Source organism: Aquarana catesbeiana, linkage group LG12 (genome assembly GCF_042186555.1).
Source record: "Aquarana catesbeiana isolate 2022-GZ linkage group LG12, ASM4218655v1, whole genome shotgun sequence".
NCBI classification, from domain to species: Eukaryota; Metazoa; Chordata; class Amphibia; order Anura; family Ranidae; genus Aquarana; species Aquarana catesbeiana.
Genome location: NC_133335.1, coordinates 220,295,092 through 220,318,481, shown reverse-complemented (window position 1 = coordinate 220,318,481; position 23,390 = coordinate 220,295,092). Strand labels below are relative to the sequence as shown.

General features: G+C 48.3%; 1 protein-coding gene across 1 annotated transcript; it reads left to right on the top strand.

Moving 5' to 3' along the window:
• Nucleotides 1-1,930: 1,930 nt before the first annotated feature.
• RAC3 (Rac family small GTPase 3) lies at nucleotides 1,931-23,059 on the top strand. The gene is made up of 6 exons (XM_073606709.1): nucleotides 1,931-2,084; nucleotides 8,017-8,088; nucleotides 10,061-10,178; nucleotides 13,102-13,164; nucleotides 16,673-16,832; nucleotides 22,212-23,059. The coding sequence occupies exons 1-6, from the start codon at nucleotides 2,050-2,052 to the stop codon at nucleotides 22,340-22,342; spliced, it is 579 nt and encodes a 192-aa protein (XP_073462810.1). The 5' UTR covers nucleotides 1,931-2,049; the 3' UTR covers nucleotides 22,343-23,059.
• Nucleotides 23,060-23,390: the final 331 nt, after the last annotated feature.

The following is a 23,390-nucleotide window of genomic DNA, read 5'->3' as shown; positions in this document are numbered from 1 at the left end:
GCGAGAGATAACAAGGGAGTGAATGAGGAGCTCGGTGGTTTCATTTGTTAAAAAGGGGCGAATTTTAGAGATGTTTCGGAGGTGAATTCTACAAACTTTTGACAACGATTGGATTTGGGGCTGAAATGACAAGTCAGAGTCTAGGATTACACCGAGTACCCTGGTGTGAGGGGAGGGACTGATGGTTGCATTGTTGATTTTGATGGAAAAGTCATGGAGGGGGGCACGGGCGGGGGGGGAATATTAATAGCTCAGTTTTAGAGAGATTTAGTTTAAGGAAGTGGTGCGACATCCATGCTGATATGTCAGTTAGTAAGTTAGTAATGCGAGAGGAGACTGAAGGAGTGAGGTGAGGAGTAGACAGATAGATTTGGGTGTCATCGGCATATAAGTGGTATTGGAAGCCATGGGCAGTTATTAAGTGACCAAGGGAGGAGGTGTAGATAGAGAAGAGAAGGGGTCCAAGAACAGAGCCTTGGGGGACCCCCACAGAAAGGGGCAATGGAGAGGAGGAGACAGAGTTGTAGGTGACACTGAAGGAGCGCTGTGATAAATAGTCAAAAAACCAGGATAGAGAAGAATCTCGGAGGCCAAGGGAATGTAGTTTATTGAGAAGGAGCGGGTGGTCAACAGTATCAAAGGCCGCATAGAGGTCATGTAGTAGGAGTATGGAGTACTGGCTGTTGGTTTTAGCAGTTAGTAGAGTTAGTGAGTTTTAGTAAGGCAGTTTCCGTGGAGTGCTGCGAGCGAAAGCCAGACTGTAAGGGGTCAAGAAGGTTATTTTCACTGAGGTCGGAGTTAGGATGGTTGTAGACTAAGCTTTCTAGAAGTTTAGAGGTGAATGGGAGCAATGAGATGGGTCTTAAGTTGTTCAGGTCGGTAGGGTCCAGTGAGGGCTTTTTAAGAATGGGAGTGATCAGCGCATGTTTTAGAGGGGAGGGGAAGATGCCACTAGAGAGGGAGAAATTGAAGATGTGGGTGAGGGAGCATAGGATAGAAGAAGAGGGTGACCATAGTAGTTGTGAGGGAACAGGATCCAAAGGACAATTGGTTAGGTGGGCATCCGAGAAAATAGTGAAGCATGGTGGTGGCAGCATCATGCTGTGGGGATGTTTCTCAGCGTCAGGAACTGGGAGACTAGTCAGGATCGAGGGAAAGATGAATGCAGCAATGTACAGAGACATCCTTGATGAAAACCTGCTCCAGAGCGCTCTGGACCTTAGACTGGGGAGAAGGTTCATCTTCCAACAGGACAAGGACCCTAAGCACACAGCCAAGATAACAAAGGAGTGTCTACAGGACAACTCTGTGAATGTCTTTGAGTGGTCTAACCAGAGCCCAGACTTGAACATCTCTAGAGAGATCTGAAAATGGCAGTGCACCGACGCTCCCCATCCAACCTGATGGAGCTTGAGAGGTCCTGCAAAGAAGAATGAGAGAAACTGCCCAAAAATAGGTGTGCCAAGCTTGTAACATCATACTCAACAAGACTTGAGGCTGTAATTGGTGCCAAAGGAGCTTCACCAAAGTATTGAGCAGAGTGTGAATATTTCTGTACATGGGGATTATTTTCATTTTTTCATTTTTAATAAATTTGCAAAGATTTCAAACTTTTTTTCACGTTGTCATTGCGGGTTATTGTTTGTAGAATTTTAAGGAAAATAATGAATTTATTCCATTTTGGAATAAGGCTGAAACATAAAGTGAAGCGCTGTGAATACTTTCCGGATGCTCTGTATTCCCCCTGCATATTCCTGCACCCTGTGCCCTCTCAACCACCCCCTTAAACACCCCTCCCCTCCTGTACCCCATGATGTGTCCCCCCAGAACTCTCCTGCACCCCGCTCTCAGTCTCCTCCATCCTCCTGGTACTGTGATGTATTCCCTTCCCCCCGCCATGTGACCCCATCACGTGCCCCCGTCTGTCGGCTCCGCCCCTGTCCCCGCCCCCTCCGCAGTGTGTCAGTCCTCGCCCCTCCTCCTGTCTGCTCTCCCGGCTGAGCCCGCCGGTCTCCTCCGCTATCAGCCGCCTCCGGTCCCGTGTGTGCCATGCAGGCCATCAAATGTGTGGTGGTGGGAGATGGGTGAGTGGCCCGGGATGGAGCCGGGTGTGGGGCCCCTGGGGAGGGGGGTCTATGGTGATGCAGAGGCGGAGCCCGGGGGGGATCGTTCGGTGCTGTCATCGTACGGTGATGTCCGTGTCATGATGTGTGATCAGCATCCTCCCCCCATCTACATCCATGACATCATCCCCGCACCGGACTCTACATCACCCCCCATAGACTGTACTCCGCTACACCCTCTGTGTGCATCACTCTACATCACCCCCCCCATAGACTGTACTCCGCTACACCCTCTGTGTGCATCACTCTACATCACCCCCCCCATAGACTGTACACCGCTACACCCTCTGTGTGCATCACTCTACATCACCCCCCATAGACTGTACACCGCTACACTCTCTGTGTGCATCACTCTACATCTCCCCCCATAGACTGTACACCGCTACACTCTCTGTGTGCATCACTCTACATCACCCCCCATAGACTGTACACCGCTACACTCTCTGTGTGCATCACTCTACATCACCCCCCATAGACTGTACTCCGCTACACCCTCTGTGTGCATCACTCTACATCACCCCCCATAGACTGTACTCCGCTACACCCTCTGTGTGCATCACTCTACATCACCCCCCATAGACTGTACTCCGCTACACCCTCTGTGTGCATCACTCTACATCACCCCCCATAGACTGTACTCCGCTACACCCTCTGTGTGCATCACTCTACATCTCCCCCCATAGACTGTACACCGCTACACTCTCTGTGTGCATCACTCTACATCACCCCCCATAGACTGTACACCGCTACACTCTCTGTGTGCATCACTCTACATCACCCCCCATAGACTGTACTCCGCTACACCCTCTGTGTGCATCACTCTACATCACCCCCCATAGACTGTACACCGCTACACTCTCTGTGTGCATCACTCTACATCACCCCCCATAGACTGTACACCGCTACACTCTCTGTGTGCATCACTCTACATCACCCCCCATAGACTGTACACCGCTACACCCTCTGCATGCATCACTCTACATCACCCCCATAGACTGTACACCGCTACACCCTCTGCGTGCATCACTCTACATCACCCCCCATAGACTGTACTCCGCTACACCCTCTGTGTGCATCACTCTACATCACCCCCCATAGACTGTACACCGCTACACCCTCTGCATGCATCACTCTACATCACCCCCATAGACTGTACACCGCTACACCCTCTGCGTGCATCACTCTACATCACCCCCCATAGACTGTACTCCGCTACACCCTCTGTGTGCATCACTCTACATCACCCCCCATAGACTGTACACCGCTACACCCTCTGCGTGCATCACTCTACATCACCCCCATAGACTGTACACCGCTACACCCTCTGCGTGCATCACTCTACATCACCCCCCATAGACTGTACACCGCTACACCCTCTGTGTGCATCACTCTACATCACCCCCATAGACTGTACACCGCTACACCCTCTGTGTGCATCACTCTACATCACCCCCATAGACTGTACACCGCTACACCCTCTGTGTGCATCACTCTACATCATCCCCCCCATAGACTGTACACCGCTACACCCTCTGTGTGCATCACTCTACATCACCCCCATAGACTGTACACCGCTACACCCTCTGTGTGCATCACTCTACATCACCCCCATAGACTGTACACCGCTACACCCTCTGTGTGCATCACTCTACACCACCCCCATAAACTGTACACCGCTACACCCTCTGCGTGCATCACTCTACATCACCCCCCATAAACTGTACACCGCTACACCCTCTGCGTGCATCACTCTACATCACCCCCCATAGACTGTACACCGCTACACCCTCTGTGTGCATCACTCTACATCACCCCCCATAGACTGTACTCCGCTACACCCTCTGTGTGCATCACTCTACATCACCCCCATAGACTGTACACCGCTACACCCTCTGCGTTCATCACTCTACATCACCCCCCATAGACTGTACACCGCTACACCCTCTGCGTGCATCACTCTACATCACCCCCCATAGACTGTACACCGCTACACCCTCTGTGTGCATCACTCTACATCACCCCCATAGACTGTACACCGCTACACCCTCTGTGTGCATCACTCTACATCACCCCCCATAGACTGTACACCGCTACACCCTCTGTGTGCATCACTCTACATCACCCCCATAGACTGTACACCGCTACACCCTCTGTGTGCATCACTCTACATCACCCCCCATAGACTGTACACCGCTACACCCTCTGTGTGCATCACTCTACATCACCCCCATAGACTGTACACCGCTACACCCTCTGCGTTCATCACTCTACATCACCCCCCATAGACTGTACACCGCTACACCCTCTGCGTGCATCACTCTACATCACCCCCATAGACTGTACTCCGCTATACCCTCTGTGTGCATCACTCTACATCACCCCCCCATAGATTGTACACCGCTACACCCTCTGTGTGCATCACTCTACACCCCCCATAGACTGTACACCGCTACACCCTCTGTGTGCATCACTCTACATCACCCCCCATAGACTGTACTCCGCTACACCCTCTGCGTGCATCACTCTACATCACCCCCCATAGACTGTACTCCGCTACACCCTCTGCGTGCATCACTCTACACCCCCCATAGACTGTACACCGCTACACCCTCTGCGTGCATCACTCTACATCACCCCCATAGACTGTACACCGCTACACCCTCTGTGTGCATCACTCTACATCACCCCCCATAGACTGTACACCGCTACACCCTCTGTGTGCATCACTCTACATCACCCCCCATAGACTGTACTCCGCTACACCCTCTGCGTTCATCACTCTACATCACCCCCCATAGACTGTACACCGCTACACCCTCTGCGTGCATCACTCTACATCACCCCCATAGACTGTACTCCGCTATACCCTCTGTGTGCATCACTCTACATCACCCCCCCATAGATTGTACACCGCTACACCCTCTGTGTGCATCACTCTACATCACCCCCCATAGACTGTACACCGCTACACCCTCTGTGTGCATCACTCTACATCACCCCCATAGACTGTACACCGCTACACCCTCTGTGTGCATCACTCTACATCACCCCCCATAGACTGTACACCGCTACACCCTCTGCATGCATCACTCTACATCACCCCCCATAGACTGTACACCGCTACACCCTCTGTGTGCATCACTCTACATCACCCCCCATAGACTGTACACCGCTACACCCTCTGTGTGCATCACTCTACATCTCCCCCCATAGACTGTACTCCGCTACACCCTCTGCGTGCATCCCTGTACTCTGCTACACCCTCTGCGTCCCTCCCTGTACTCCGCTACACCCTCTGCGTCCCTCCCTGTACTCCGCTACACCCTCTGCGTGCGTCCCTGTACTTCGCTGCACCCACTGCGTTCCTCCCTGTACTCCGCTACACCCTCTGCGTCCCTCCCTGTACTCTGCTACACCCTCTGCGTCCCTCCCTGTACTCTGCTACACCCTCTGCGTCCCTCCCTGTACTCTGCTACACCCTCTGCGTCCCTCCCTGTACTCTGCTACACCCTCTGCGTCCCTCCCTGTACTCTGCTACACCCTCTGCGTCCCTCCCTGTACTCCGCTACACCCTCTGCGTGCGTCCCTGTACTTCGCTGCACCCACTGCGTTCCTCCCTGTACTCCGCTACACCCTCTGTGTCCCTCCCTGTACTCTGCTACACCCTCTGTGTCCCTCCCTGTACTCTGCTACACCCTCTGCGTCCCTCCCTGTACTCCGCTACACCCTCTGCGTGCGTCCCTGTACTTCGCTGCACCCACTGCGTTCCTCCCTGTACTCCGCTACACCCTCTGTGTCCCTCCCTGTACTCTGCTACACCCTCTGTGTCCCTCCCTGTACTCTGCTACACCCTCTGCGTCCCTCCCTGTACTCTGCTACACCCTCTGCGTCCCTCCCTGTACTCCGCTACACCCTCTGCGTCCCTCCCTGTACTCCGCTACACCCTCTGTGTCCCTCCCTGTACTCTGCTACACCCTCTGCGTCCCTCCCTGTACTCCGCTACACCCTCTGCGTGCGTCCCTGTACTTCGCTGCACCCACTGCGTTCCTCCCTGTACTCCGCTACACCCTCTGTGTCCCTCCCTGTACTCTGCTACACCCTCTGTGTCCCTCCCTGTACTCTGCTACACCCTCTGTGTCCCTCCCTGTACTCTGCTACACCCTCTGTGTCCCTCCCTGTACTCTGCTACACCCTCTGTGTCCCTCCCTGTACTCTGCTACACCCTCTGTGTCCCTCCCTGTACTCCGCTACACCCTCTGTGTCCCTCCCTGTACTCCGCTACACCCTCTGCGTCCCTCCCTGTACTCCGCTACACCCTCTGCGTCCCTCCCTGTACTCCGCTACACCCTCTGCGTCCCTCCCTGTACTCCGCTACACCCTCTGCGTCCCTCCCTGTACTCCGCTACACCCTCTGCGTCCCTCCCTGTACTCCGCTACACCCTCTGCGTCCCTCCCTGTACTCCGCTACACCCTCTGCGTCCCTCCCTGTACTCCGCTACACCCTCTGCGTCCCTCCCTGTACTCCGCTACACCCTCTGCGTCCCTCCCTGTACTCCGCTACACGCTCTGCGTCCCTCCCTGTACTCCGCTACACCCTCTGCGTGCTTCTCTGTACTCCGCTACACCCTCTGCGTGCTTCTCTGTACTCCGCTACACCCTCTGCGTGCGTCCCTGTACTCCGCTACACCCTCTGCGTGCTTCTCTGTACTCCGCTACACCCTCTGCGTGCTTCTCTGTACTCCGCTACACCCTCTGCGTGCTTCTCTGTACTCCGCTACACCCTCTGCGTGCTTCTCTGTACTCCGCTACACCCTCTGCGTGCTTCTCTGTACTCCGCTACACCCTCTGCGTGCGTCCCTGTACTCCGCTACACCCTCTGCGTGCTTCTCTGTACTCCGCTACACCCTCTGCGTGCGTCCCTGTACTCCGCTACACCCTCTGCGTGCGTCCCTGTACTCCGCTACACCCTCTGCGTGCGTCCCTGTACTCCGCTACACCCTCTGTGTGCGTCCCTGTACTCCGCTACACCCTCTGCGTGCGTCCCTGTACTCCGCTACACCCTCTGCGTGCGTCCCTGTACTCCGCTACACCCTCTGCGTGCATCCTTTTTTTTTAGCATCCTTAAAGCCAGACTTGAACAATATGAACTTGGTAAAAAAAATAATGTTCTTTAGCAAGGAACATACATTCTACAGAATTATGCTAATTAGTGTGCGCTGTTTCTTTTTGCTGGAGGCGGCCATTTTGCTGAAGCCCAGAGACCCTGAGCAGCAGTAAATCTTTAGGCCGTCAGCAGCTCTGCCTCCAGTGGCTCTGTGTTTCGGCACAATGCCAAAAATGGAGATGAACTGAGCATGTGCAGAGCAGGGTGAGACGGCGTAGTACTGGATTTTATACAGTATGGGCTCTTATTTTTAATTTACATATCTATACCTGCAAAATGGGCCTGACGTCCTCATCATCATCATCCTCTAGCTAGACTTCATTTTCTGACTAAAACCACATTAAATGGCACTGCTGCCCATAGCATTCTGATCCCTGCCAAAAAGATTTGTTACCAAGGGCAACAGGTTCTTTTTTTTTTTTTTTGTTTTTGTTTACATCAGCATCCTTAAAGGGCCCTGTTGCCCGTAGCGACCGTATTGCCCGTCTGTATAGATGAAGCCTGACCGGTTGCTATGGGCATCTGCCTATCTCTCTGGCTTTGGATTTCATCGCTCGGGTTTCTGTGGATTCGATAAGACACCTCGCCAGCGTTTGTTGTGGAACGTTCCATAATGAGCCCTCACTAATTACCAGACACAAGTGATTCATCCTCCAGCCTTCCAAACATTCCTTCATTACGCTCCACTTTCCAGCCTGTGTGATGATGTCGTTCTCTCTCTCTCCTCAGAGCTGTCGGAAAGACCTGCCTCCTCATCAGTTACACCACCAACGCCTTCCCCGGGGAGTACATCCCCACCGTGTGAGTATTCCCACTTCAAGGAACCGTCCGCTCCAAATGTTCTCGCGAAGGGCGGAATATAGTGATCCGGATCACTTGTGGGCTTGTATCTCCTGTGTGCTTCAGCAGTAATATCGCTCCTCTGCAGACTCGCTCCTCTTGCTGAAGCCTCCGCTTGAATGGCTGCACCAAAGAGGGGGCGGAGTTGAGAACCTGGGGGGGCAGAGTTCCCACGTCTGTCACCAAGAGATACAAGAACCCTGATGATTCAGCTTACTGGCCGGCACCCAAATATAAAATATGAAGTGATTAGTTAGTTTTTTTTTTTTAATTATTTAATATTTCATACTTATTTTATATATATATATAAAAAACGACGGGACATGTTCTCCAATGCAAAATATTCAAGAATATTTTGCATTGGAGAACATGTCCTGTCGTTTTTTTCTATGGAATATTGGTGGAAGATTGGGAGTCTACCCTGACACTACCAGAAAAGAATAGAGGAAAGAAAAGGAAATAACCCACTATATATATATATTATAATTAGGGCTGGGGAAAAAATCTATTTAAATATTATTATCTTAAATCGATTCAAAATTTAAGCAAATCGATTTTTTTAGATTTTTTTTTTTTTTTTTTTCACCGCGCCGGTCCTGAGGAGCTGCGAGCAGGAGTTTTTAGGCGAGGCCGCGGCTTCGGCCTAGTCCGCGAGGCTGGACGGCACGGACTAGGCCAAAGTCGCGGCCTCACCTAAAAACTCCTGCTTGCAGCTCCTCAGGACTGGCGCAGTGTCCAAAAAAAAAAAAAAAACTCGTTTCGAATCAAGTTTTTTTTTTTAAGAAGATCGCAGATTTTTTTTTAATTTTAGAAAATCGCCCAGCCCTAATATATATATATATATATATATATATATATATATATATATATATATATATATATATATATATATATATATAAAGTTTATTAGTACATTTTAATTCTTTTTATTTTACTTTTTGGTTTTAGAATGAATGCAGTTAACAATAAAGGTGGCTGCAACATTATACAAAAATTAAGTAATTTTATGTTTATTATTTTATTATATATATATTTATATATATATATATATATATATATATATATATATATATATATATATTTTTTTTTATTTTTTTTTAATTTATTTATTTAATTCATTACTTAATTAAGTTCAAAGACATTTATTTTAATTTTTTTTTTTTGGTATTAAAATGCAGTTAACAATAAAGGTGACTGCAACATTATGATGATAGAAAAAGATCCGCCTGAAAAAACTGACAGGCGGATCTGAACGGTCCGCACAGGCGAAAGGGGCCTTAGGGTGGTCTGGGTGTATTTATTTGGGTTGCACCAATCCAAAACTAAGCATTTGCATGAGTACTCGTGCAAATGCTCCAATACCTAAAACCGATACCCTTTTTTGGTGCGATTCGAGCCCATACAAAAATGAATGGGCTCGAATCGCACTGGAAAGTGTGCAGGAAATCCGGTGCGTTTCCTATCCGAATGGGGAAACCGGTGTGATTCCTGTCCGAATCACATGCGGCTTCCCATTCCGCTCCTGTGTGAACCCAGGCTTGTCTTAGTGACTTCAGCCTGGGTTGACACAGGCGCGGCATGGGAAGCCGCATGTGATTCGGACAGGAATCGCACCACATTCCTGTTCACATGCGATTCTTTATAGTGCGATTTGAGCCCATTCATTTTGTATGGGCTCATATCGCACCGCAAAGGTATCGGTAATTGTTACTGAAAGTATCGGTATTCGCTGTTTAGAAAACTATAAATAATTAAACTATAAAAACTAAAAATAAATAATATAAATATATATATATATAGTGTGTGTGTGTGTGTGTGTGTGTGTGTGTATATATAATATATATAAATAAAATGTATGTCAGCCGACAAGGTGCAGCAGTTAGTCTTTTTTATTAATCGTAAACTATGGATTTTGCTGACTGTCCACCCACAGATTTGACAACTATTCAGCCAATGTCATGGTGGATGGGAAGCCCGTCAACCTGGGACTCTGGGATACTGCCGGCCAAGAAGACTACGATAGGCTGAGACCTCTCTCCTACCCTCAGACGGTGAGTGAGCTTATGTAATGTATCCTCTAAGGCAGGCGTCACTAAATGGCGGACCACAGTCCGGACACGGACCGAGTGACCGTTCTGTCCGGACCGCGGACCGCACCACTTAGCAACCTGGGTGGATTCCTCTCTTGTCTGTGTTAAAACTTGCAGCATGGCAGAGGGCGGGAGTTGCAGCAAGGTGGATTCCTCTTCTGTATATGTGTTCCTCTGCTTGCTGCCACTTGTTACAAAGAAGAGTCGGTCAGCTCCCACCCTCAGTGCAGACCTTCCGTATCTCCCGCCCTCAGTGCAGACCTTCCGTATCTCCCGCCCTCAGTGCAGACCTTCCGTATCTCCCGCCCTCAGTGCAGACCTTCCGTATCTCCCGCCCTCAGTGCAGACCTTCCGTATCTCCCGCCCTCAGTGCAGACCTTCCGTATCTCCCACCCTCGGTGCAGACCTTCCGTATCTCCCGCCCTCGGTGCAGACCTTCCGTATCTCCCGCCCTCGGTGCGGACCTTCCGTATCTCCCGCCCTCGGTGCGGACCTTCCGTATCTCCCGCCCTCGGTGCGGACCTTCCGTATCTCCCGCCCTCGGTGCGGACCTTCCGTATCTCCCGCCCTCGGTGCGGACCTTCCGTATCTCCCGCCCTCGGTGCGGACCTTCCGTATCTCCCGCCCTCGGTGCGGACCTTCCGTATCTCCCGCCCTCGGTGCGGACCTTCCGTATCTCCCGCCCTCGGTGCGGACCTTCCGTATCTCCCGCCCTCGGTGCGGACCTTCCGTATCTCCCGCCCTCGGTGCGGACCTTCCGTATCACCCGCCCTCGGTGCGGACCTTCCGTATCTCCCGCCCTCTTCCCCTTTAACAGCAGCAGAGGCAGGCAGGCAAATACATATACAGAAAAGGAATCCACCCTGCTGTGACTCCCGCCCTCCGCTGTGCTGTGTTAGGGTGGGACAGTGAAGGGGAAGAACTGTAACTTACTGTAAATGTAAGCAAGCACTGTCTTTAGTGGGAGCTTTGATATGGGGGGGGCTGTGATATGGGGGGCTTTGATATGAAAGGAGAGAGTAGTGATATGGGGGGGGGGGCTGTGATGTAAGGAGGAGGGCTGGGATGTGAGGGGGGGGGCGGCTGTGATTGCAAGGGGGATTGTGATGTTGGGGGGGGTTGCTGTGAGGGGATTGAAGACACTGATGTAAAGGGTGGGGGCTGTCTGTGATGTGATGTAATGTGAAGGACCTGAGTCATAGAACAGAAATTAGATTCGGACGGCTGGAGAAAGAAAATTTTGCTGACTAGACCCTTCATCTTTTTACCCCAGAGGAACCCTTGAAATAATTTTTAAGGTCTAGGAGAACCCTTACTAAAATTAAATTATTCGGTCAAGAGAAGTACTCCTTAAATCAGTGGTCATTGGAAAGGATATCTCTTACATTGGTGATCAGTGGGAAGAATGTCCCTTACATTGGTGGTCAGTGAGAAGAATGCTCCTTACATTGGTGGTCAGTGAGAAGAATGTTCCCTTACATTGGTGGTCAGTGAGAAGAATGTCCCTTACATTGGTGGTCAGTGAGAAGAATGTCCCTTACATTGGTGATCAGTGGGAAGAATGTTCCTTACATTGGTGGTCAGTGAGAAGAATGCTCCTTACATTGGTGATCAGTGGGAAGAATGCCCCTTACATTGGTGGTCAGTGAGAAGAATGCTCCTTACATTGGTGATCAGTGAGAAGAATGATCCTTACATTGGTGGTCAGTGGGAAGAATGCCCCTTACATTGGTGATCAGTGAGAAGAATGTCCCTTACATTGGTGGTCAGTGAGAAGAATGCCCCTTACATTGGTGATCAGTGAGAAGAATGCTCCTTACATTGGTGGTCAGTGGGAAGAATGTCCCTTACATTGGTGGTCAGTGGGAAGAATGTCCCTTACATTGGTGGTCAGTGGGAAGAATGTTCCTTACATTGGTGGTCAGTGGGAAGAATGTCCCTTACATTGGTGGTCAGTGAGAAGAATGCTCCTTACATTGGTGGTCAGTGAGAAGAATGCTCCTTACATTGGTGGTCAGTGAGAAGAATGTTCCTTACATTGGTGGTCAGTGAGAAGAATGTCCCTTACATTGGTGGTCAGTGAGAAGAATGCTCCTTACATTGGTGGTCAGTGAGAAGAATGCTCCTTACATTGGTGGTCAGTGAGAAGAATGCTCCTTACATTGGTGGGAACAATGCCTATCTTTCCGCCAGATAAAAAGATAATTGGTATCATGTTGCTGGCTCTGCCAAATGGCACTGGACCCAGAACTCAGCAAACATCCTCACATAGGAGATTGGTCAGCCACAGCTCAAGGAACCCCCAGCAACCCCTGTAATATGTGCAGCAACCCATAACCTCCAGGTCAATTTCAGATTATTCTAATTGCACAGAGCCACTGGAAGCTCCCTCTTGTGGTTCATCTGCAAATCTTTCTAATTAAAACAATAACAAAAAAAGAAGCTCAAACAAGTAAACATGTTGAGTGTATTGCCTAAAGTAGTGCAGGTGTGAATTTTTTTTTTTTTTTTTTTTTTTTTTTGAATGAGGGTGAATTTAAAAATAAATGCACTGCCTTAGCTCAGGTGTGCTGTGTGCATATGTAGATACAAGTAATATGCTGATAGGAGGAGAGAGCACAGGGATGACCTTCCTCAGTGTTGCTGATCTTTCACTGTCCAGTCAACAGGCTGTTGGTGAAGAGGACACCACTGTGACATGTGGATGGCTGTGCTGTGTGGCAGAGCTGTGTAAATCTCAGGACTGGGTGGACAGATATGAAAACCCTTTGGGGGATAAGACCGCTCCTGTATATGTAGCTCATCTGTGTATTTAGCAGTTTGCCTGGTGCTCAGTGTTAACCTGTGCAGATAACTCATATATTGCCATTTTTGCTTCTTGCAGGATGTCTTCCTGATTTGTTTCTCCCTCGTCAGTCCGGCGTCATTTGAAAACGTCAGAGCAAAGGTAACAAAGGCCAGCCGTCCTATAGGACACATTGGATGTCGTAAGGCTTGGTGGTGAAATGCTTAAAGTGGAACTAAACCCTCCCATCTTTTAGAGCCAAGGAAGCTGCCATCTTAGAATCGGTTTGATCTGCTGCTGCTAAAGTGCAGACACCAACCATTTGATGGCTTGACCGATCAATTGAGAGCACAAGCAACTGTGTCAGTTATAATTTCATGGCATGCCTTGAATGTAACTGGAAACCATTAAATCAACAGGTTAAGTGATACTAAAGCTTTGTTTTTTATTTTATTTTTTTTAAATAAGAAATATGTTATACTTACCTGCTCTGTGTAATGGTTTTGCACAGAGCAGCCCAGATCCTCCTCTTCTCAGGTCCCCCGCCACCCCTGGCTCATGATCCAAAGCAAGCAGCTTGCTGTGGGGGGCACCCAAGCAAGCGCACTCCTGACCTGCGGCTCTGTGTGTCTTTTCACACATGGAACCGCGGTTCGGCCCCACCCACTCCGTCTCCTGATTGGCTGTGATTGACAGCAGCAAGAGCCAATGGCTCCCGCTGCTGCCAAAAGCCAATCAAGAATGCGAGTCCCTGGAGAGGCAAGACTCTCATGGACATCACTGGATCGAGAGGGGGCTCAGGTAAGTAGCGCGGGGGGGGGGGGCTGCTGCACACAGAAGGTTTTTTACCTTTGTGGATAGAATGCATGACTGTAAGAAACCTTGTGCCTTTACAACCAGTTTAAGATTGTAATTTGTGTTAAATATCTACCTTTTTGTTTCTTTTTTTTTTTTTGGGCTGCTTTTCCTCTTTGGGCAAATGTCAACGCAGCAATATATTGAGTACAGCTGTGTCTGTGGAATGCGGATCCTTTAGTATTACATAGCTGATAATGTCATGCAGAGTTTCCATCAAAAAACTAAATTTTACTTCAGCTTACTGGGGAATGTATATAGGCCTCATTCACACAGGCGTACCAATCAGTACATGCGGATCCATACACCATGTTAAGGGCCAGCTTCATTCATGCAGGATGTACAGGTGTTCAATGCAGGCAGCCTGGTCCAATCAATGACGGGTGGCCAGCTGCCCGGATCTTCAACATCAATTGTATATTCATGTAGGTCCAATATGGAGATCAGACTGCAGCCTGTCTGTGATCTGATCCATGCATCGGACCTGCACAGATGTACATTCCAGGATGTGCCTGGAAATCTGTACAGGTCCAATGCAGCAAATTACCTGTCATTGATTAGAACAGGCTGCCTGCACAGAATACCCGCACAGGTGAAGACAAGTCCTTTGTTATGGGTGTACGGATCAATAGGCGACCTTAGACTGTTTTACATAATAGCGCTCCATAAAGAACCAGTGGGACCAGTACCAAGTGTGGTGTGATTAAAGCGGTAGTAAACCCGCTGACACTTTTTTTTTTTTTTTTTTTTTTTTATACACCTGTAAGGTAAAAGGCAAAATGAGCTAGTATGCACCGCATACTAGCTCATTATGAAATATTTACCTTAGAACGAGGCATCGGTATCTTACCTGGTCCAGGCTGAGGTAGCTGACATGTTGCCCTCGGCGTGTCTTCCGGGTATCGCGGCTCCAGCGCTGTGAGTGGCTGGAGCCGCGGTGTCGTCACTCCCGCGCGTGCGCACAGGGGATTCAGACGAAAATCCCGTGTGCGCATGCGCCGCTGCAGTCTGCGGCTCATTGCAAGGGGAATATCTCCTAAACTGTATAGGTTTAGGAGATATTTTTTTTTACCTACAGGTAAGCCTTATTATAGGCTTACCTGTAGGTAAAAGTTAAAAATTTGACTATACAACCGCTTTAATTCCTCAAGCACAACATGTCCTGTTTGAGTTTACCTTCTTTAAAAGAGCAGTATAGACTTTTAAAATATTAAATATTTATACTCGCCTAGGGGGTGCAGCATTGATCTCATGCTATAGCTGTCCCCCATTGCCTCTACGTTGAGAACTCAGCAATTAAAGACCAACTGTCAGTCTCCGCACCCGATTAGAGCCATAGGCTTTATATGGCTTCAAAATAGGGTGGGCTCGTGGCGCAGAGCATTGCGTTTGAAGCCCACCCAGGTGTGTTAGAAAAGCAAATGAATATTTGCTTTTATAACACTGAATCGCCAATCAGGAAGCGCAGGTCTGATACCCGTTTCCCGATAGGCCGAAAAGGTCAGGCGATCCTTTTAGATGCCTAGGAGGAGGAGGGGGCTGCACGGCAGAAGCCGCCATGATCCACACCACAGGTGATGTGCTTGAAGATCCGGGCAGCTGGCCACCCGTCATTGATTGGACCAGGCTGCCTGCATGGAACACCTGTACACCCTGCATGAATGAAGATGGCCCTTCACATGGTGTATGGATCCGTATGTACCGATTGGTACGCCTGTGTGAATGAGGCCTATATACATTCCCCAGTAAGTTGAAGTGCAATTTAGTTTTTTGATGAAAACTCTGCATGACATTATCAGCTATAATACTAAAGGATCCGCATTCCACTAACACAGCTGTACTCAATATATTGCTGTGTTGACAACTGCCCAAAGAGGAAAAGCAGAAAAAAAAAAAAAGGTAGCCGGATACACTGCCGCCCGGTTTCTAGATGGGGTAAGTGCAGGGCTTTGATGTCCTGACAGTCCTGGGGGGGTGGGGTTGTTGCTGTGGCCAACCGATCGAGGGAGGGTGGTTTGTCCCGCCCCCCCCCTCCCCCCCCAAAAGAAAAAACCACCAACCGCCACTGAACTGCGATCCATAGGAAATTAGCTTTGGCTATACTTTTAAATCTGCCTTGTTTGTCTGTTCATGGTCACTTACTAGTAAACCAAACCAGCAAAACTGAGCTGTCAGTGAGAGAAGTCATAAGACTCTCTGTAACCTAAAGAGTAACTCCACTTTTGCTGAGAAAAAAAAAACGTTCCCCTCTGGGTGATCTCTGTACACTGCAGGGATTTTAACAAACTTAGTTGTAGATTCCTACCTTTTTGTTATTCTGAAGAAATAGCTGTTTGCCTCTCTGTGTCCATGCGCAGGGTGAATCTAATGGGAGTGATTTTATAATTAGCTGCTACACTTGCAGGGCTCTAGTGAGGAAAGTGGCAGGGTCTGCATCCACTTTAGACCTGATTTCCCTTTTGGGAGTATCTCACCAAAAATGACATTTGTTTGCAGGGGATGCCCAAAATCTGACTCGTATCTCAGTGCAGACTTCTGGGAAAACCAGCAAGCCCATTACACAAACAGGAAATTACATTTCTGGGGGGGTGTTCTGTATACATCTGTGTACAGAACGCCTCCAGGTAGCCATATTTGCATTTTACAGGAAATGACAGCGCTGCAGATTGAAAACACCATGTCTGCCCGCTTTGGGCATGAAGTACAACCACGTGACTTGCTATTTGTGTTAACCAGCAGGCTGCACCTAAAACATCCATTGGTAAGAAATGTGAACGTTTTTAAGCTTTCTAAATGCAATCTGTTTTGTATTTAGTGGTACCCAGAAGTAAGACACCACTGCCCCAACACCCCCATCATACTAGTGGGTACAAAACTGGACTTGAGAGATGACAAGGACACCATTGAACGGCTGAGGGACAAGCGGTTGTCACCAATTACGTATCCTCAGGGTCTGGCTATGGCACGAGAAATAGGTAAGACATTGCACGCGATTTTGCTATTCTATAAATAGTTTTAGGCCCCTTTCACTCGAGGCGGATCCGTTTTGATGGACTCTGCTTGCTTAGCGGGGATTGCTCCTCTGAGCGGATGACAGGTCCGTGTCCGATCGCTGTGCAGAGACAGACCTATCGGAGTCCCGTTCTCCTCTATGGGGAGATCGGATGAAAACGGATCACCATACGTCTGTTTTGAGCGGCTCTTGTCCGATTGGATGGCAGGGTGGGTGTCAGCGGATACACCCGCCTCCCCATAGAAGTCAATGGGTGGCCCGCTCGGATCCACCTGAAAAAAACGGACAGGCGGACCGATCGTGTGAAAGGGGCCTTATAGTGGATCGGACATGTTTTATCTTCTTGTTCATAATATTTTTAATGGCTCTATCTGCAGTAAATGTCGTCATCTTGCCCCTTGTGACAGGCCTGCTTTAAAGAGACAGTGGGGCTAATTTACTAAAGGCAAATAGGCTTGCAAGTGCAGTTGCTCCAGAGCTTAGTAAATAGGGGGAAGCTTGGCTGCCTTCCATCATCCAATCATGTGAAAGCAAAAATGCTCCTTTTGTTTTTTTTGTTTTTTTTTTCTTTTCTTGTATGTGATTGGGTACTTTTCCAAATAGAGCCTTTCCTCATTTACTAAGCTCTCCCATGTGACGTTTTTGAGCCTGACAATTGTCATCTTAACCACTTCAGCCCCGGAAGGATTTGCCCCCTTCCTGACCAGAGCACTTTTTGCGATTCGGCACTGCGTCGCTTTAGCTGACAGTTGCGCGGTCGTGCGACGTTGCACCCAAACAAAATTTACGTCCTTTTTTTCCCACAAATAGAGCTTTCTTTTGGTGGTATTTGATCACCTCTGCCGTTTTTCTTTTTTTGCGCTATAAACAAAAAAAAGCGACAATTTAAAAAAAAAAAAAGCAATATTTTTTACTTTTTGCTATAATAAATATCCCCAAAAAATATATAAAAAAAAAAAAATTCTTTCTCAGTTTAGGCCGATATGTAGTTTTTCTATATAATTTTGATAAAAAAGAAAAAAAATCGCAGTAAGCGTATATTGATTGGTTTGCGCAAAAGTTATAGCGCCTACAAAATAGGGGATATATTTATGGCATTTTTTTTTTTTTTTATCGTGACTGCGACATTATGGCGGACACTTTTGACACTATTTTGGGACCATTATCATTTATACAGCGATCAGTACTATAAAAATGCACCGATTACTGTGTAAATGACACTGGCAGGGAAGGGGTTAAACACTAGGGGGCGATGAAGGGGTTAAGTGTGTCCTAGGGAGTGATTCTAACTGGGGGGGGGGATGGGCTCACTACAACATGAGAGCGATCACTGCTCCCAGTGACATGTAACAGTAGATATTTGTCATGTCACTAGGCAGAACAGGGAAATGCCTTGTTTACATAGGCATCTCCCCGTTCTGCCGCTCCGTGACACGATCGCAGGCCCCCCCCCGGTGGACATCAAGTCCACGGTCACAGAGCACACGGCGGGCGCGCACACCCACAATGCCGCGATTTCAAGGGGACGTACCTGTATGCCCATTTGCCCAGCCGGGCCATTGTGCCGACGTACATCGTCTTGTGCTGGTTGGCATGTGGTTAAAGGATAAGTCCACCCTTTTTAGAAAATATAATAAATGCACATCTTTTTTGGAAGAACAAGAAAATGTGAATTTATTTATTTATTTTCCTGCAGAAGCCTGGAAAGCATTGCACCTACAATCGGTGGATCAGGGGTACATAGTCAGGCTTCTACAGACAAGCCCTGCAGCTTTCAGCCCGTATCCCCATACAGGCTGTCAGTTTCGAGAGCCGAAGGGCTTGTGAATGAACTACAAGTGCGCTCATCGGTGCCCTCACAGTTCATTCAGAACTACAAGATGTCTGTCACAATGGTTGACGGTACTAGTCTCATTCACAGGAAACTGTGAAAACAAATGGGTGGAGTCCCACACGGACATGCTGGTTTTTGAATTGTGACAGCGGGTGAGGGGAGAAGATCCTCCGTCCGCTGTCACATTTAGGGACAAAAGATCAACTTATCCTTTTTAAGGCAGGAGCACTGTCAAATGGGGAGGTCACATGCCCCCCAACCCCGGAAAAATGCCCCATTAGAGCAGTGGTGCAAGTGTTACATAGATGGTGAGGTTGAAAAAAGACACAAGTCCAACCTATGTGTGTGATTATATGTCAGTATTACATTATATATCTCTGTATGTTGTGGTCATTCAGGTGCTTATCGAATAGTTTCTTGAAACTATCGATGCCCCCCGCTGAGACCACCGCCTGTGGAAGGGAATTCCACATCCTTGCCCCTCTTACAGTAACGAACCCTTTACGTAGTTTAAGGTTAAACTTCTTTTCTTCTCATTTTAATGAGTGGCCACTTGTCTTGTTAAACTACCTTCCGCGAAAAAGTTTTATCCCTATTGTGGGGTCACCAGTACAGTATTTGTAAATTGAAATCATATCCCCTTCTGGAAGAGTGTAATTGGCACAAATGGGTGAGTATACCTTGTTTGGAGGAATGGGGTTGGGGGCATTGGGATGGCTATCAGAATATACTGTCCCATATTGGGCAAAGTGACAGTGTCTCTTTAAATCGCCCACCGGATACTTATATCTCCTGGGAATTTCAGCATTGATCTCTCGGGTGTTTCAGCTCCCAGAATCCCCCACTGCAAAAAGGTCTGCTCTCCCACCTCGATTTTTAAATCCTATTATGGAGAATGCAACAGGAGGAGTGAGCCTTCAAAGTCGCCAAGGGAAGGGGGAGGAGGGGGTCTGGCAGCTATATACCTGTTTACAGAGCGCAGATCTGCGCTCACGTGACCCGGCGCCTCTCTCCTTTCTCGGCCTGAAAGTTGCAGCAGGCAGGGCTGAGGATCCTCCGCTGACATCAGTCAGGAGGTGAGAGGCGGCTCCGCCCACTGTAGCTGTCAGATGATACACCATGGGCAGTTTAGAGGGGGGAGGGCAGAACCAGCCGGTGATAGAAGGGGCGAAATTACACAGCACAAGCACTGTGCTGTATAACATGCTTTTAGGGAACAGGATTTTTATTTTTATTTTTTTTATGTTAAACGCTTTAAAGCCAAATTGTTTTAGTTTTTGGTAGTGTGGGGAAGGAATCCGTCAGATTTCTTTTTGTGGTCTGTGTCCCCATTGGGGAGGTTTCCCTCCTCACTTCCTGTCAGCACAGGAACTGATTGGAGATAACCCAAGTGGGGACACAGACTGTAGTTTTTGGTAAAATAGAGAAGGGTTAAGGACCTTTTTTGTTGAATCGTCATTATGTTTGGGTCTCCTTGAAAATTTCTCCCCTCGTTTCTTGTCGTCTCCAGGACAGGAAGTGAGGAAGTTTTTCTAATGGGCCCATAAATATCTTTGCGTTACAAATGCACATTACCTGCATTGCTATTCATTTTCGATAACACTCTAAGGCAACGCACATGTGCTGCAGCGTACCATCGTGTGTTCAATTACAAATGTTGACATGTCTAATTTTCTGGAATGTTTTAGTGCGTTGGAAGCAATTTATTTATTTTTTATTTTTTCAATGGGCTGCCTTAGGCTCCGTGCACACTGGACGTTAAAATAACGTTATAAAAACACTAGTAGCTTTGCAGTGAGTCTTAACGTTTTTGCAATAGTGCTTATTAGCGTTCTTTAGCTTTTTTTTTTTTTTTCCAATGGATCAAAAACATTAAACACTGGTGAGCCACATTTTTGAGCATTTATCGACATTTGAGCGTTTGGCGTTTTTTTTGTGGTCAGAAAAACGACTCCCGAACGCGATTTTATGGCGTTCAGAAAACAGCCCATAGACTCCACTACTGATAAAAGTTCAAAAACGTCCATGTGTGCATGGACAAAATGGATAACATAGAGTGGAGTTTATGGGCTGTTAAAAAAAAAAAAAGCCAAAACTCTAAAAAAAAAAAAAAAAAAAAAAAAAAAAAACGGCCATTTTATGAGCGCCAGTGTGCATGAAGCCTTAAAGGGGCTGTAAACCATCCTATGCATTAAGGTGAAAAAACACCTGGCAGTGACCAACCCCCCCCCCCCCCCCCCCCCCCATTTTACTTACCTGAGCCCTGGAACTTGACCCGGCGGGGACACGCAGTCTCTCTGCCCAGGGTTCGCGGCTTTTGATTGGATAGATTGATAGCAGCGCAGCCATTGGCTCCCGCTGCTGTCAATCAAACCCAATGACGCGAGCGCCAGGAGGAGGGGCCGAGTCATACATTCAGCGTCTATGGACTCGGGAGCGCGCCCGCAAGGTAATCCCCCGGGAGAGCACTTCTCCTAGGGGGTTATCTGATGTGGGGAGGAGCCACGAGAGCCGTCGGGGGACCCCAGAAGACGAGGTTCGGGGCCACTCTGTGCAAAACGAGCTGCACAGTGGTGGCAAGTACGATATGTTTGTTATTTAACTGCTTCCCGACCGCCTCACGCAGATATACTGTGGCAGAAGGGCACGTACAGGAAGATTAACGTACCTGTATGTTGCCCTTTAAGAGGCGGCTCGCGGGCGCGCCCCGCCGGGAGCTCCGCAATCTCGGGTCCCACGGACCCGATGTCCGCGGGGATACCTGCGATCGTATCACGGTGAGGAGGAACGGGGAGATGCTAATGTAAACAAGCATCTCCCCATTCTGCATAGTGCCACTGTCACTGATCTCTGCTCCCTGTGATCGGGAGCTATGATCAGTGTCGTGTCACACACAGCGCCCCCCCCCCCCCCACAGTTAGAATCACTCCCTAGGGCACACTTAACCCCTACAGCGCCACCTAGTGGTTAACCCCTTCACTGCCAGTGACATTTTTACAGTAATCAATGTAATTTTTTAGCATTGATCGCTGTATAATGCCAGTGGTCCCAAAAATGTGTCAAAATTTTCCGATGTGTCCGCCATAATGTCGCAGTCACGATAAAAAAAAAAAAAAAGAACCCTTACAATCACTTTAATACTAAAATGTAAATGAGCTCTTACACTTGCCAAGACTATTCAAAACTGGCTGAAGTTGGACTTTAAAGAAACGCCATGTAATGTGAGAATTAGCGAGGTTACCATTGCAGACCTTATTCTGAAAATGCCACTAAACTGAATTTATTTAAATAACAACTTGAAATGAATTTTTTTCGTTCTATACAGTTCTATTCCTGGTCAGTGACTTAAAAGTATGGAAACCAGAAAGCTGGCATTTTCAGAAGGCTTGGTGATGGCTGTTCCCATATTTAGCTAATGAGCCCCAACTGTCTTACATATATAGATAGCAAACCCCATGTTTTGTCCCTCACCGAGGTCTAATGAACTTTCCTCTTTTTTTGCACAAGGCTCCGTCAAGTACCTGGAGTGTTCGGCTCTCACCCAACGTGGCTTGAAGACCGTCTTCGACGAGGCCATCCGCGCCGTCCTCTGCCCTCCCCCCGTCAAGCGGCCTGGCAAGAAGTGCACCGTGTTCTGAGCCCTCCCCCCCCACGGTCCCGGTCGGAGAACTGGACCAAACTCATACCATCTCTTTCCAAAGACGTGAAGCCCCACCAAAAAATAGGGCGGCATTGGGGCAGACGGAGACCCCGCAGATGTTTTCCGTGGTTTAGTGTTTTGTGAATGTACGGAGCATGGGGGTGGGAGGGGGTTTGGGTGAAGCAGCAAAAAAAAAAAAAAAAACACGCGGGCGGAGGGCAAGCGCTTCCTCTGCACTGAGAAGACCACACCTCCCGGCAAGGGGCGATTGGTCTAGACTCGTGGGTGACCCCTCCGCATGAGTACGTGTTAATGCTAACAGCGATAAACCGACACTGTGTGTGCGCACGTGGCACAGCGGTACGAGTCCTGCGAAGATCTTACACGGACCGTTCCACCACCCCAAACTGAACTACTGCTATTAGGGGCGGAGCGTGGACGGCCTGTGTCATGGTGCATTATAAAAAAAAAAAAAATCGCTGACCTTTATATTGCATGGGGATCGTGTCTGGTTTTCATGTCCTGTGTTCTGGTTTCCAACATTTTTGTGAACTCTGTAGTTGATGTTTTAATATTCGGTATTAACGTGTGAGTATCATTAACGCCTTTGTTGAGTATTTGGTGCTTTAAGACGCTGTGACGGAGGAGAACGTGAAGGAGATTTTCCCGTAGGAAAGGCAACTTTAATAACCAGAAGTGTATTTCAAATAACATTTTGTTTAAAAAAAAAAAAAAAAAAAAGTGTCCTCTTGATTTTACCGTCGCTTTGCCTGTGACCATGTGTGAAGCTTACACCATCCGCCATAGGATTGGTGGATGAATACCGGCTCCAGCCTAAAGCCTCGTACACACGATCAGACTTTCCGATGGGAAATGTTGGATGACAGGCTGTTGTCGGTAAATCCGACCGTGTGAACGCTCCATCAGACAATTGTTGTCATATTTTCCGTCAACAAATATTGGATAGCAGGTTTTCAAATTTTCCGCGGACAAATGTATGTTATCGGATTTTCCGAGCGTGTGTACAAAAGTCCAAAGTACAAACA